Here is a 15237-nt window from a genome sequence, read left to right as displayed (position 1 = left end):
AAAACATTATACAATATTCTTTATTCGAAGAAGGAGATAGACAAAAATGCTTTGAGATATCGTTCTCAAATGTCCGGACAGTGTGGAAGGTCGAATAAGAACGGCCAGTATTGATACTGAATTTTCTTATATCTATCGAATTTCTCTGAACGCAATTAAGTTATATCTTACCATCGGACAATGCTTGTTCAATTTCAGCCTTCTGTGTCTTTTCTTGCTTTTTGGGTAAGATCCATGTTTCTCTTCCATAGGTCGCTATAGGTCTTATTAAACTCAAGTATACTTGCACTTTAGATTTATAGCTTAATAACTTGGAGTTCAGTAACCTCTTATTAGCGAAATTCTGTTTCCTTTCCCTATTCTTGCTTTTATCTCTTCACTGATTTTATTTTCCTCATTCACCAGTGACCCCAGGTAAGCGAAGTTAGGCATTCTTTCGAAGCTGTAATTTCCTATCTCGAGGTGGTTTCTCTCATTATCTTTTACTGTAGGGGTACGCATGAACATTGTTTTCTTTTGGTTTATCGTTAGCCCGTACGGAGTCTTACGTATGTTATTTCACGGAACACTATTTTGATATATACAGTAATACTTTCTGTAGACAGTTTCCGAATAGTAATTATTGAAGTATTTGGGTATTTAAAATGTTGCCCATAAATGCGGAAAACTGTAATTATAAATACGTTTGCCGATATTTCGCCGAATGAAATATTTCAAGGGAAAGTAACGATTAAATGTCCTGTCCAAATCATGACTAATACATAAAATAACCACACATCGACCTACGTGATGATATAAACGTTTATTTAATTGATACTTTTCGGACCGAATATACAATCAAACAATATTGCCAAGCTAATGCAATAGATACCAATAGATCGACATCTTAATCCGAAGTGCGAATGCTGACTGACTGCTCGGATATCCTTAATGCCTTAATCCAGTCGTGATAGCGCGAAATGAGCTTCAAATCCTTGGAACATGGATCTTGGAGCCGGGTTTAGGAAACTACGCACTTCTGACTTGTTTATTATGTAATGTTTATTATAATAAACATACATACATAACGTCCATATATGTAGGTCACGTTTATTATGTAGTTGCGATAAGTGTGTACAGCGAATGGTGAGCAACGTATATTTTGTTATCGCTCTATTTCGAGCAACGTTTATTTTTGCGCACTATTTATATCGAGCTGTGTTATTCTATTATTACACATGATAATTTATGTTTTGCCTATTTGTTTTTTGTGTTTAACGTTAACTACTACTATTTTATATAAAATGAATGAAACAATATAAAACAATTATTTAGTAATTTAATTAGATTTATTACGAATATTCGTTTCTTCATCTCATACCGAAGAAGAAACTCTCCGATCAGAAAATCATAACGAAAGAAGGAGAGACAGTTGTAGCCAAATAACGAGCGAGAATAAGTAATATTTAAATATTTATAATAGGTGACTAATGATGTTCTTAATATTTTAAGGCTTTACATTAGTTTGTCTTTACATGATGTAGATGCAGTACTCTTACATAAATAAATATATAGTATCTTCATTGCAAAGAATACAGCTGACAATATTACGACCAAACTAAGGGCCAGAATCGCATATATATCAATCAAGTTCTTCTCCATCCAACTCTGAGATCTGACCGGCGATGCTAAGCCATTTGGATTGCGAACGGCATATTCAATATTCCAAATCGCCAGATCTAACGGTGGCAATGCACGATCTCGATATTCATTGGACAACTGTTTCATATTTTCCATGTAACTGCAGGAGAGATATTGTATTACTAATAACGTAAGATACAAATTTGAAATAGAATTGAATTAAATATGAAACGAAAAACGGATACAACAAAAGAGTAATAAATAAAACTAAAATTTTACATCTCGCTCTGTCAATGATATATCCTATATGTTTTACTATATATAATTATTTTATAAACATGTTATTGTGTATATATTGTTTTCTTAATATTTATATGATAATTATTAAAGAAAACGTACGTAAAGACGAATAAAATATAATATATAATATAGTGGATACCAACGATATTCAAATGTTATACCTCTTATTGTAAACTATCTCTTCAAGTGCATTTAATACAGATTGCGTTGATAATGCTTTAAAGTCCAAACGTAAACCTGCACCTTTCGCTTCTAGAGTCTCTACGTTATATGTGTGATCCAAAAAGACAGGCATCCCGATCACTGGAACACCTTTCCAGATAGCTTCCTGCATACTGAGAAAACCGCCATGCGTCCAAATTGCTATTACATTTTTATGACCTACATAAAAAGTATATCACATAGTAACACACTACAAATCGTTTATTTTAATTTAATGTAATTTAAAGTTTTTAACTTAACGGCTTATTATAAAGTCAAAGTCTGACATGAATTAAAACATTTGTGTTGTTAAGTTTGGACTTTCTTATTATGCTAATGTATTAAGTCGGTGCGTAAGTTCCTACCAATGGATCGATAAATGAATCCTCAAAAGATGATTCCTTCGTTCGATGTGATATTTGCATGTTACAGATGGGAAAAGATGGGGAAAAAATCACAGAAAACGATGAAAACTATTTTGATTCATGCTATATTGATTGTTTCATTTCAATAAAGAAAAAATTCAAAAGCGGTAAGAACTTAAGCACCGACCTAATAATAGATCTTTTAATTTCTCAACAGATCGAAAAACATACTCAAAACATTGTTTTGGGGAAACCATGTAACGGTCATCACGTTGTCCGGCATTTTGACTGGCACATCAATATTTAGCTTCCAAAGTACTCGTTGCTTCAATTTTGACAAAGCCAACACGACGGCTTTCAGTTTATTTAATCCAATATGTTTCCAATCTACGTTTGTTCCAAATGATATTATGATAACTCCATTTTTTGCTTCATCAAGGAATTTAGACATACTCTGTGCGCAAGGTAACGTGAGAGAATACATTTCAATACATAAAAACATATATATAACTCATTAATTCAAAACGACAAAATGAGTTATAGCTAAACAAGAAAGCGATGTATTTCTTCAAATGCGATTTAATCTAATCATTTATTAATAATTCTGGAATGTACTAAAAAAATCTTTTTAGCTTTTCCTAAAATGTTTTGTTGGTATATTGTTGTTAGTATTTTTATATACATTCTTAAGAAAAGTATTTGCTTTCTTTAATCGTTACCTCGTAGTAAGTTGCATCTACCCCAGTGGTTGACTGCACTTGAGCGTGCATCCCACCAACCTCTATGGTGTTTGGCGGCAACGGAATTGCATTGTCAAATGTGAAATGACTATTTATCAACACGATGCTAATCGTTTTCTCTAATTCACGTAATGGCCTGATTTTGTGACCTACATATTGCTCGGCAAGCCGTTGAGAAGCGGGCAAAAAATAGTAGTGTCGGATAAAATCTTCTATGATATAATAAAGAACATTTAACGTTCTTTGCCAGAGATTTGCAGGTCTCACGACCGCTGTATACCCATAAGGTCGCATATTTGGATAATTCGGGCAATCGATGTATTCCTTCAGCCAGGGTGCAGGGCCGAACGGGATAAATCCTACTATAGGTGGTTTAGCTTTTGCAACCTAAAAATATTACTATTGATATAACTATATTACTATTACACCCCCCCCCCCCCCCCGCCACACACACACACACCCCTTTATTAATATATTTTTATATTAATTGTTAATATATACAGTATATGACTGCATTAATCCAATTTTTTTCGTATTTATAAAATTACTAAACATATGTCCCCTTTACCAGATATGTATGAAACCCTGTAGGGTGTCCCATTTTAAATGCCGCAGGTAAAAATCTCGAAAAATATGGGACATACGGAAAAATGTTTCAAACAAAAGTTGCATGGTTTGAAGGAGGCCACATGATGAAAATATGTACTTGACCTTGAGTGACCTTTTCAAGGCCAGGTCAATGTGATGGATGTTTTCTTAAATGGGACCCCCCCCTTTTTTATTGTATATTCTTGTAGCTTAGTTCGAGAGCTTTCCAAAACACTACCTACTTTTGTTTTTTGCCCAAGCAGTTCCCAAGATATGAAGCGTCAAAGTTGACATACCGCCGGCATTCGCATTACCCGATGTACACCGCGGGGAGGTTGCTCGGTCGGATTTGTACATCATAGTGGCCCTAAAAAGGGCCGATTTTGTGTATAGAGGTGTGGTAAGCAGTACTAGTACTAGTAACTCCAAATGGAATGCACAATATTTACTAATAAGCAGAGCTCGGACTTCAGTGCCTCTATCCCCACACCAGGTGCTCGAGCGCCGCGAGAGACAGTGCCGACTATGCCGGTGGAGCGGCCTAAGCAGATGAGAGGTACCGTTGCGTAAATTGAAACATTTTTTGATTGTTTGAGGCACCGTCTCTCGCGGCGCTCGAGAGCCTGGTGTGGGGATAGAGGCACTGAAGTCCGAGCTCTGCTTATTAGTAAATACTGTGCATTCCATTTGGAGTTACTAGTACTAGTACTGCTTACCACACCCCCATACACAAAATCGGCCCTTTTTAGGGCCACTATGATGTACAAATCCGACCGAGCAACCTCCCCGCGGTGTACATCGGGTAATGCGAATGCCGGCGGTATGTCAACTTTGACGCTTCATATCTTGGGAACTGCTTGGGCAAAAAACAAAAGTAGGTAGTGTTTTGGAAAGCTCTCGAACTAAGCTACAAGAATATACAATAAAAAAGGGGGGGGTCCCATTTAAGAAAACATCCATCACATTGACCTGGCCTTGAAAAGGTCACTCAAGGTCAAGTACATATTTTCATCATGTGGCCCCCTTCAAACCATGCAACTTTTGTTTGAAACATTTTTCCGTATGTCTCATATTTTTCGAGAGTTTTGCCTGCGGCATTTAAAATGGGACACCCTGTATATATATATCTCTGGTAAAGAAGACATATGGTTCTGCGGGCAGACTGGCAAACACAAACTATGAATATTAACAATGTATTGAATTGTAAATTTTCTCGTTTGAAAAAGGGAACAAAATGGCAAAAAAAGGATTTTATCACCCCGGTAGAAATTTCGTGCAGTTTTTAAGCAGGTGCAGGTTTTAAGCAGGTAACAGTTATGTTCTATCCAATAGTGAGGAGTAAAATTGTTGGGATCCCGATCAAGATGTAATGCTTTTCCTGCAGTTACTGAGCACAAAAGATGCACAACATCTAAACTGATTTACTGGAGAAAAACAACAATAAGTGGATAAAGAAACTATTCAACCAATTAATACAAGTTTGTTGTTTATAAACTGCACAGTTTTAGTCTAGTAAAATTCATATTTTGTGCATACTTGCTTATTTGTACAATTTTAAGGTTAAAAAAAATACAATACAGGAAACCTGTAAAGCGCAATATATATTGCGCTAAAATTAGCATATATCAAAGATTTCCTGTACTATGATTCTTATTAACCTTATTCTGATATTTTATTGTAGCTTATTCTTTGTAGTTTGTTTATATTTTACTTAGTTATCAGTTCTCTATCACGTTCTTGTCCATTTCCTACACAGTATTGATACAACTAATGAGAATGCAGTAATACTACACAGTAACTGATTGGGTGTCTAGAAAACCTGCACAGATTTTTACCACGGTATGTCATTTACTATATTATATTTATCAAACAGTCGTTGTGTAGGAATATATTCTCTATACACATATCTTTAACTGTATTTAACTAATAGTGCAAAATAGAAATAAAATAGCCACTCACGCAAATATATACATATATTATATATTTTATTTACCTGCCACAATCCATATAGGCATTGATGTAACGTAATGTCCTGTACTATCACGTCAAATTCATGGTGTTTAACCATTTCTAAAAGCTCCTTCGCCCCTTTGGTCTGGATTATTTTTTCACACGTATTGATGCTCCAAGAATATTCATAATATATAGTGTAAAATACACTAAAGTCCATGCATTCAATAAAATTGTGAGCATTGGTTTCGCGTATATCTTTCATCACATTTTCGAAAACCTGAAAGTAATAAACACCATTAAACAGAAGGAGAACATGTGAAAGAAGCAAATAAAATTTCGTCAAAAGTGTTAAATCTTGGAAACATTTTCTGATAAGAACACGATTACGATAATTCTCTTATCGCGTATGCTGAATATATACAATTTATGCGGAATAATTTATGATCTGGTAATTTCTACTTACAGCGTATGTCAAATTCTGCACCAAATTATCTTCGATGTTGGCTTCGTGAATGCTCACCACATGTACATGATGACCCACTTGGAGTAGTCCTTTTACCAAAGTCATCGCCCAAATGTGATGACTAGTCGACATGAGGGACTCGACTAGCAAAATCGACAGCGAAGCTGTAGACATAATCATGAGTTCTATTATAATGAAAAAAGGAAATAACGACCATCTCGACATCATTGTGACAAACACACTATTCAAGTTTTCAGTTTAGTTTCACTGTTGGGCAATGAGTAAATTAACTATGCAATGAGTAAGTCAAGGTTAACTATTGACTACAAAGTATTGGTCAACTTCACCTTGAGATAAAACATAAAAATACGCGTAGATGAAAAGATCGCCAATATCGTTGCTGCAACACTTCTGCGATATGCAAAGTAGCATCTTATATAAGATTTAGGTAAAATTGTATTACACTTTCTAGCTTAATACAAGCTTAACCCAGTAAACAAAATGTTCGCAGCCTGCCTGCAGGCTGGCAACAGATTCGATCAGAAACCCACACCAGAACCATAGTCATCTGTGTCCGCATTAAGCTTTTGTTTTGGCGGCAGAGACTGTAGAACAGAACCTGACAACAGATTGTCGACAGAATCTGTATAAAACATAACTGGACAACAACGCCGCGCAGATCCTGCTCGGTTTCTGCCGACTATCTGCTGTCTAGTTATGTGAGCAGATATTGTTGTATTTGCTGCTGACATACTGACAACATCATTTGTTATATCAGTTCCTGTATGCAGTCTGCAGTCTTTCTGCCTTCAAAATTTGTAGCGGGTATTTGACGAAAATCTGTTCTAACAGACTTGGCTATCTGGGTAAGTATTATGATATCTCTACGGTTCCATGTTGCAGAATTATCATAAGTATAAGGTAAGCAATACTGTTCTTGCAATATCTCTTTTTTATTGCTAACTTGATGCAAGTGACCATGACGTAAATACTACATAATTCATAATTTCACAAAACTCAAGTCTTTATGACTTTTTATCCTTCATAATATATGTATGAATGTGATTATTGATACCATTTTAATTGTCGAATTGTAAAAACATGCTTTTTAATGCACTAAGTTAAGGTTTTAATCACCGCGAATCAAAGCAATAGAGAGAAAGAGGAGCACATTAATGCTCATCAGCCAAAAACCAAATCATGTCCCTGATTTCGTTTTATAATTATCTGTATATAATTATGTCATTCTAAGTAATTAATCAGATATCTCGACAGATCAGTCTCGACAAAAATTTCGCTCTGTAAAGAAATATTTATTGATTTTTTTGCTTTTTTGACAACATATATTACTTACGGCAATTACTTTTTAAAAGGAATTTCCTTGACTAAAGAATAGTTGAAGAATTTAATCCAGAAAAGATTTGCATTACTTAATCGACATTCCCGGGCGGCTTGGAGAGAAAAACATGAAAGAGAGAGAGAATGAGTGGGAACTGAGAAGGAGAGCAGGAGAGACAGTGAAGGAAGAAGACTGGCGAATGTAAATCGTAAGTTTATTCTGAAAAATGTAACAAAACAGATTGTCGATCAAATTGATACTGTAAAATAATTAATAATGTCTCATAGATTATATAAATGCTTTTTATTCTTTCTACAAGCGTTCTCTAAGCTAAAGTTCTCAAAACAGCAGTATTGCACTATTTGAAGAAATACCTGATTTATAAGCATAAAACAATTTCCCTAAATCAATAAGTAAAATTCATTTCCGACTTTATATTATGTATCCTGTGATATTGATAAAGTAATGCAATAATGTCCGTCTAACAAATTCGTCATTTCTCATCATGTATCAATGTTGTAACACCGATATAATTCGCATTCCGTTATAATAGTTGAATACTTTCGATTGGGACGAATTTTACGCGCATCGGTTGTTTAGAGCGCATAATTATAGCCATTAAAAATTGAACGTCTTTCAAGTGATCGATGGGCTCCAAATAAAAGTTGTGCACCAGGGTACTAATTACAGTTTTCAGCTCCATCATGGCGAATCGTTGACCTGTTATGAGTAAACGCGTTATAATCTGCTTTGTACGCAACAAGATATTATAATCTCATAGATTACCTATGCAATTCCGCGAACCAGCGCTAAACGGTATATAAGCAAAAGGATGACGATTTTGCACCAGCTCTGGCAAAAATCTATCTGGATCGAACACCTCTGGATTTGGCCAGAAATCAGGATTTTTGTGAAGATTTATAATGTCCATAATCACATCTACTCCAGCAGGTACCAGATACGATTCTAAAAATAGCATAACAGAGTAAGATTACAGATTATAATTCCAGCAATGACTGTATTATATATCAAAGAATCTTAGTTTTGATAAATTTTCAGTACAGTAACGATGTGATAAGGAGTGTTATGCGAACAATGAAAGCACCGACACTTTTTTGGAACAATATTATCGTGAGTTTCCATTGTGGCATGAAACACTTGATTTCTATGTTACAAATCTTATTTTCTTTGCTTATGATACGAAATGTATAATGTATGAGATTATTAATTATTAACTACTTACGTAACATTACATCTTCCTCTAACGTTCGTGCTATGATAGGAACACTAGGATACAATCTCATCGTTTCTTTCAAACATCTCTCTAGGTATGGCAGCTTCTGTAACGCTGTCATAGTCAGTTTTCCTCCGTTTTCTTTCATTACAGCATTGACTTCATTTCTGACGCGATCCTACAGTCATAAAACAGATTTTCGTACAGTGAAGTTTAGATCATATGACTATTTGTATAGTTAATTATTAAGATAAAAACACTACAGGATGTACACTACTCTAGACCTAAAACAACACTTCACTTCACTTAACTGTGAAAGCGGAGTGAAGGAAACGATTGAATTTAATTAATTGTCAATTACAAAATAAATCTGGTGTATTTACCAATCATTTGACTTTGTCATTGCGATAGTGATTTTCTTGAGATTCATAAAGACCTCAATTAACGTATGTAAGTTGTTGACGATTTGAGTATGTTTTGTTCTTGTATTGTATTCATAACGGAATTGTTGTTTTTGTAATTATTTTTAGATTGTATTACTTGAAAAGGACCAGAATCCTGGTTGAAACGTTGTAAGGGTTTAATTAAACTATTGCCAATATATGGTCGAATAAATAAAACTATTTGTTTTATTATTTTGTAATTGATATATATTGATTGGCGAAGAAAAAGAGTTATTGTACATGTTAATTAATTGTGTTTATTCTAATTCGATACTTCATTATAAAAAATACCTGCACGTCCTTATGTTCGGCTAACAGTAATATAGCGAAGGTCAGAGCCGCTGATACGGTATCATGACCCTATAAAAAGAAAAAAATCATGTTTTTTTATTCATTTATCATATATTTCGATGATAAAAACAGAAATATTATATACTTAATATTGGGTCGTCCGGAAAGTTCGTGCCGATTTTGAAGGAAAATTCAAAGGCAACATTTTTTTATGTCGATAAATATTTATTGACTTATGTATGCACCGTTTTGTTTCACAACCTTTGTCCATCTTTCACGCAACTGGAAGATTTCATTCTCCCAGAACTTCTTAGGTTTCTCGGCGAAAAACTCCTCAAGGTGGTTTTTTATGTCGATCAAAGAGTTGAAGTTCTTGCCGCTAAGAGAATTTTGCACAGACCTAAATAAGTGAAAGTCTGAAGGTGCAATGTCTGGTGAATACGGTGGGTGAGGTAGCACATCCCAGCCAAACTCCAACAATTTTTGTCGGGTGGTCAAAGAAACATGAGGTCTGGCATTGTCCTGATGGAACACGACGCCCTTCCTATTAGCTAATTCTGGACGTTTTTCCTGAATCGCTGTCTTTAATTCGTCCAGTTGCGAGCAGTACTTATCTGCATTTATCGTTTGGTCGTGTGGTAGGAGCTCATAATATAGGATTCCTTTCCAATCCCACCAGACACAGAGCATGACTTTTTTTGGACGAAGGTCAGCTTTCGGAGTGGTTAATGCTGGTTCATTTCTCTTACCCCAGGATCTTTTTCGTTCTACATTGTTGTAAATCATCCATTTTTCGTCACCCGTCACTAATTGCTTCAAAAATGGTATGTTTTCGTTGCGCTTGTACAGCGAGTCGCAGATGGAAATGCGATCCATTAAATTTTTTTCGGCCAAATTATGCGGAACCCATACATCATAGCGACTTACGTAACCAAGCTTCACTACATGATCGTGGACAGTGGTTTTCGATATTTTCAGTATCTCTGCTAATTCACGTGTCGTGTAACGCGGGTTATTCTCGATCAGTGTCTTGATTTGGTCATCATCAGTAGTAGAGGGTCTGCCCGAGCGTTCTTGGTCTTTAAGGTTAAAATCACCAGCTCTAAACTTAGCGAACCACTTACGTACGGTTCTTTCAGCTAAAGCGCCTTCTCCGTAAACAGAACATATCGAATTTGTTGCTTGTGAGGCATTTTTGCCTTTCCGGTAATAGAAAAGCATCAAGTGTCTAAAATGTTCTTTGTTTTCTTCCATCTTCAAAAGAGTACAAAACTGACACGAATCAATTTATCTCAAACAACTTTTTTCCTAAAGATGCGTTGAAATGTCACCTTTAAGCATATGTATATAAATCGTATGTTTTCAATAACATTGATATATTCAGACATGTTCCAACGCCATCTATTAAAAATCGGCACGAACTTTCCGGACGACCCAATATATGAATTTGGAATCCGCGTGTATTACATCTGTCTGTTTAGAGAACTTCATGTAGAACTTTTTTGCATCGTGTTTTTAAAAAAATTAAAAAGCAATTACTATTTTCTAAGGAAATGAGTTTTTTAAACGTAGTGAGACAATTGAGATATATTGTAGTTATGACAATTCTTGCTTATTTTACTCGGATATTCAATTTTTTCCGCACGTCTTGTAGTATTTTCTGAAAAATGGAAATGAGGTGAAAGAGTTTACTTCAAACACGAAGGTGTCAACTTCTTCTCTGATGTCCGAATCGCTCATTTGGTTATTATTGGATGCTGCTATCATGAGATCCAACATGGCAAGCCGCTTCTTTCGACCTTAAACAAGTTGGACAAATGGATTGAGCTTTAATCAAAACTTCTATTAATACAATAACTAATACAATAACGGAAATATTGCGTTTATTCTATGTACTTACTTCCTATCATATCATTATCTTCTGCCTCATTTTCAAAATTTAGATATCGTCCACCAGTTGATTCGTGATATCGTTTTCTTTCTGCAATAATCTGCAACAAATGATCTGTTGTAAAAATGCGTTCGTTATTCATCGCTCGTTAGGAGGTTATCGGCAACATTGAAATTTTCATTTAAACATACATATATTATGTTACTACACTGAGAAAAATTTTCATCGGATAAACCGATTAAATAGTTTTCCGATTGTTAATTTTGTTTTCCGATTATCTTCATCGGATATGTCCGATCATTTTCCTTTGTCTTTTATGCACTTTAATCGGATATATCCGTTTGGTACTATGTAATCGGTTTATCCGATGAAAATTTTTCTCAGTGTATAGATTATTAGTACTTCACCAGCAAAGTATTAAAATTGCTAATATTGATAGTGATTCATCGATTAAATCTGGCAATCATCTCGTCTAGCGATTCATCTTGATCGATAAATCACTACATTATTATCAATATATTATGTTACTTATATAAAGTTTTTAAAATCTTGCTGGAAATAATTGTGTAATTTACTCAAGAACTCTCACAATTTTATGTAATAATATTTATACTCACTTTTTCCGTAAAACCGTGTAGTATTTTCAAACATTTAACTTGTTCTTTATATTTTGACGAGAACCAGAATAGTACATCACTCCTATACCACAGACGTACACTTCTATACGCAAAATATAATCATGAGAGATATATATGAAATACATATAAAAAGAAATATATAAACTTTTTGTTTAAGTGTTTTATAGCTATTAAATTATATCACTAAAAGTTTCCGTCCACTTTGCTATAATTTTTATTACGTATGTATCGGTATGTTAGAATAAATTTGTTTTTTAAGTTTACTATTAATTCCACAATTACTTGTGAAGTAATATTTCAGCTAAAACACGGAGTGCCTTGCGATAGCGTTCTTGTTCAGCCGCGTCCATGTTTTGCAAGGAAGTACCCATGGAAGTTTCTGTAAATTTATGAGTTAAACAGTTTTTTAGTTTAATTCATTAATTTAATATATGTATAATATATTATACGTTATTAACAATGTTAGAGTCCAGTACTGTTTACATATGATAAAACACAAACGCTTCATTGAATACTTTCTGAAGAAAATTCTTTTTCCTAACAAATGTATAATTAGAGATCAAGGCAGACCCTTTTCTTTCTTTTTCTAGAATTATAGATATTTTGTTTTTACCACATATTATATTCAAAGTGTAGTAGCTAATAAAAGACTGTAAATCCTGAACAGTCGAATCTTCCATATCTTTCAACGATTTTGTCATACGATTGCTTTCCACAACCATAGTATCAAAAAATTGTTTTATTATATTAAAATGGAACGCAGGCGTTAGTATCTTTCGCCTTTCTTGCCATTTTGCTCCTGAAATAAAAATAAGATGACATTTGAAATATTTAAGCGATATTTATATCAATACCAAATAGAATATCAATAACAAATTCATCCAATTATTAAAGTTCATTATTATTAAATGTACACGTATATATAAAATATTTACTTTTTCATAAATCTGTTTTTTAAGATAGTATAGTAAATATATAGAAATACAAACACACACCGCATGTGAGCCACATGAGCATTCAATAATACAAAATATATTTTTGCATAAATTATTAAGAAGAAGTTTGTGTGTGTACATGTGTATGTATATATATTTATACAGTAGATCCGAAAAATAGTTTTAGGTCTATTGCGGTACCTTTACTAATGAGGAGACCGTTTCTTAACCATGGATAAAGTAATTTGTACCCTGTACCTTTCGTGATATATTTCGTACTGTTCAATATCGTCTAAAACCAGAACCCAGATTAAATAATGATTTTCATGAAACAGAGCGAGATTCAAATAGTAAAATATAGGGTACGAGTTCTGCAATAAGTTCTTTAGAAAATTTGTACTTCAGCAAACATTGAATCGTTCATACAATTCTTATTTATGAGCATTGATACGAAGAGTAGTTTTGGTATCCGAAAGATTTTATATAACAAACAGCATCAATCTACAATTTATTTACTTTACCTGCATGTCGTGCGGATTCAGAATGACGACGTAACTGAGGATGAAGTACCAACCTTTATAAATTCGACGATATATTTTAGAGCGTACCGCAAAAAGGTTCCACATAGCTTCTAGAATATTAAGAATACAAATTTTAGAAATCGAAAATAATAAACCCATATGACACCAAGCATATGATTTTAGTGCTCAAGTGTATGTAAATTCAGAAATTTATGGAGTGCAGTTCAACTGCTGAGAGGCTGAATTCAAAAAGTACTGTTACTGCCGAAGCATTAGACAAATACGTCCACTCAACTATCTATTATATATTACACTGATAAATAATTTGTTGTCAGATTAAAAACGTATAGAAACTTTTACTTGCCTTGTGAAGAATTAAGTAGTACTTTGAAAATATCACCGACAATTGGCAACATTCGTGGTCCCGGAATAAGATTGACAAGCCGTCTGAACCTTGCAAGATGGATAACGTAATAATATAAAAATGCAATAACTGCACATGACAGTAGCACGCCAACAATCATCGTTTAATGTAAAATGGTGTCCAATTTCGTTTCGTCTTTTTCGATTCTTCCAGGTATTAATTAATTATGTAATATCTGTAACAAGTAATTATGGCTTCCGAATTTAAGTGTTGTAATAGTTTCGAAAAGTTGTACGTATTATACAGAATGTTACCTAACATTAACTCTTAAAATATCTCTTTCCTTTCTCAAATAAAATACGTGACAATGAAATTATAGAGATTGAAGAGACAAATATTGTGATCTCACCAAAACTTTTCTTTGGAGATACTTTTTTTAAGATTTCAATATAATCGGTAGTTTTTTAATTGCATTATACATTTTTATGCGTTAACTAAGATCAAAATGAATTCAATGTTCCATATAATATTAAAAACTTTAAATGATCCGAAATCAAAACGTTTGTTAAAAGTAACGTACAAAACATTTCGCATACACCTGATGCCTGATAAGTTTATTTTACAGATGTTGAAAATGGCGATCGTTTATGTGTATACATTTTTGTAGTCGAACATTGAAAGAACTCTTAAGAAAAAAGAAAAGCTGTTTCACACTGCTTTTCTTGTTATAACATGGCTATAGACTTTGTTTTTTGATGTTCTCCAGAAAAAATAGTCGAGGTATACAGGCCCGACTATGGAACATTTCTACTTCGCCCTATCCATCGCGTACGCTTTTTCGTCTCTACGCTTCACAGTGACTCTAAATATCTATAGTTCTTTAGATATCAGATATACAACATTTTTAGATATTTCTGATACTCACGGTTATTATATCTTTCTGCAATGGAATGCAACATTCTAAATTTACATAAGAGGTCATACTGATATCGTGTAAGTAGTAGTAAGTAAAGATACTTGTACACGCTGTGATAATACATTGTTGATATCACTGTTGCTATTACAAAATGTTTGTGAACTTTGTTTTCCACCGAGCTCGATGAATTTTTTTATGTTTATGATTGAAATCTCTACTAAATGTCTATCAACTACAAACGAAACGAAACAACTACAAACAATTCTGAAAAAGACGTCGTTGTACATGATTGTAAGTGTTGAAGGTAGATGCATAAATTCCTAGATAGGAGTTGAAAAAGAATTCATTTGTTCGTGTTAGTGTCTTTTTTTCACAATATACACAAAATAAAGTATTAATTTCTATAAAACTGTATAAATTATAATACATAGTTTT

The 15237-nt window shown here is 33.8% G+C and overlaps 2 protein-coding genes and 1 pseudogene across 3 annotated transcripts; all 3 read right to left on the bottom strand.

Annotated features, from left to right (window-relative positions):
• Nucleotides 1-514: 514 nt before the first annotated feature.
• Nucleotides 515-6455, bottom strand: LOC113561492 (UDP-glucuronosyltransferase 2B31-like). The gene is made up of 6 exons (XM_026967991.1): nucleotides 6231-6455; nucleotides 5808-6044; nucleotides 3206-3613; nucleotides 2718-2940; nucleotides 2082-2301; nucleotides 515-1780 (listed from the first exon to the last, which is right to left on the bottom strand). Exons 1-6 carry the CDS (start codon nucleotides 6453-6455, stop codon nucleotides 1495-1497), a joined length of 1599 nt encoding a protein of 532 aa, XP_026823792.1. The 3' UTR covers nucleotides 515-1494.
• A 1311-nt stretch (nucleotides 6456-7766) lies between these two features.
• LOC105282201 (cytochrome P450 4C1) lies at nucleotides 7767-14040 on the bottom strand. 2 transcript variants are annotated; one of them, XM_026975596.1, is made up of 12 exons: nucleotides 13887-14040; nucleotides 13576-13632; nucleotides 13203-13293; nucleotides 12680-12865; nucleotides 12349-12445; nucleotides 12046-12148; nucleotides 11438-11528; nucleotides 11230-11336; nucleotides 9538-9606; nucleotides 8813-8981; nucleotides 8356-8535; nucleotides 7767-8289 (listed from the first exon to the last, which is right to left on the bottom strand). In XM_026975596.1, the coding sequence occupies exons 4-12, from the start codon at nucleotides 12786-12788 to the stop codon at nucleotides 8114-8116; spliced, it is 1101 nt and encodes a 366-aa protein (XP_026831397.1). In that variant the 5' UTR covers nucleotides 12789-12865; nucleotides 13203-13293; nucleotides 13576-13632; nucleotides 13887-14040; the 3' UTR covers nucleotides 7767-8113. The 2 variants fall into 2 exon arrangements, with proteins under 2 accessions (XP_026831397.1, XP_026831396.1); XM_026975595.1 differs by having other exon boundaries at nucleotides 13523-13632; nucleotides 13887-13923.
• Nucleotides 14041-15019: 979 nt separating this feature from the next.
• The window catches only part of LOC113561491, a 3482-nt pseudogene continuing 3264 nt past the window's right edge, over nucleotides 15020-15237 (bottom strand).

The sequence above is a fragment of the Ooceraea biroi genome, chromosome 2, assembly GCF_003672135.1.
Source record: "Ooceraea biroi isolate clonal line C1 chromosome 2, Obir_v5.4, whole genome shotgun sequence".
Classification (NCBI taxonomy): Eukaryota; Metazoa; Arthropoda; class Insecta; order Hymenoptera; family Formicidae; genus Ooceraea; species Ooceraea biroi.
The sequence above is the reverse complement of the archived record's forward strand: the minus strand, read 5'-3'. Positions and strand labels throughout refer to the sequence as shown.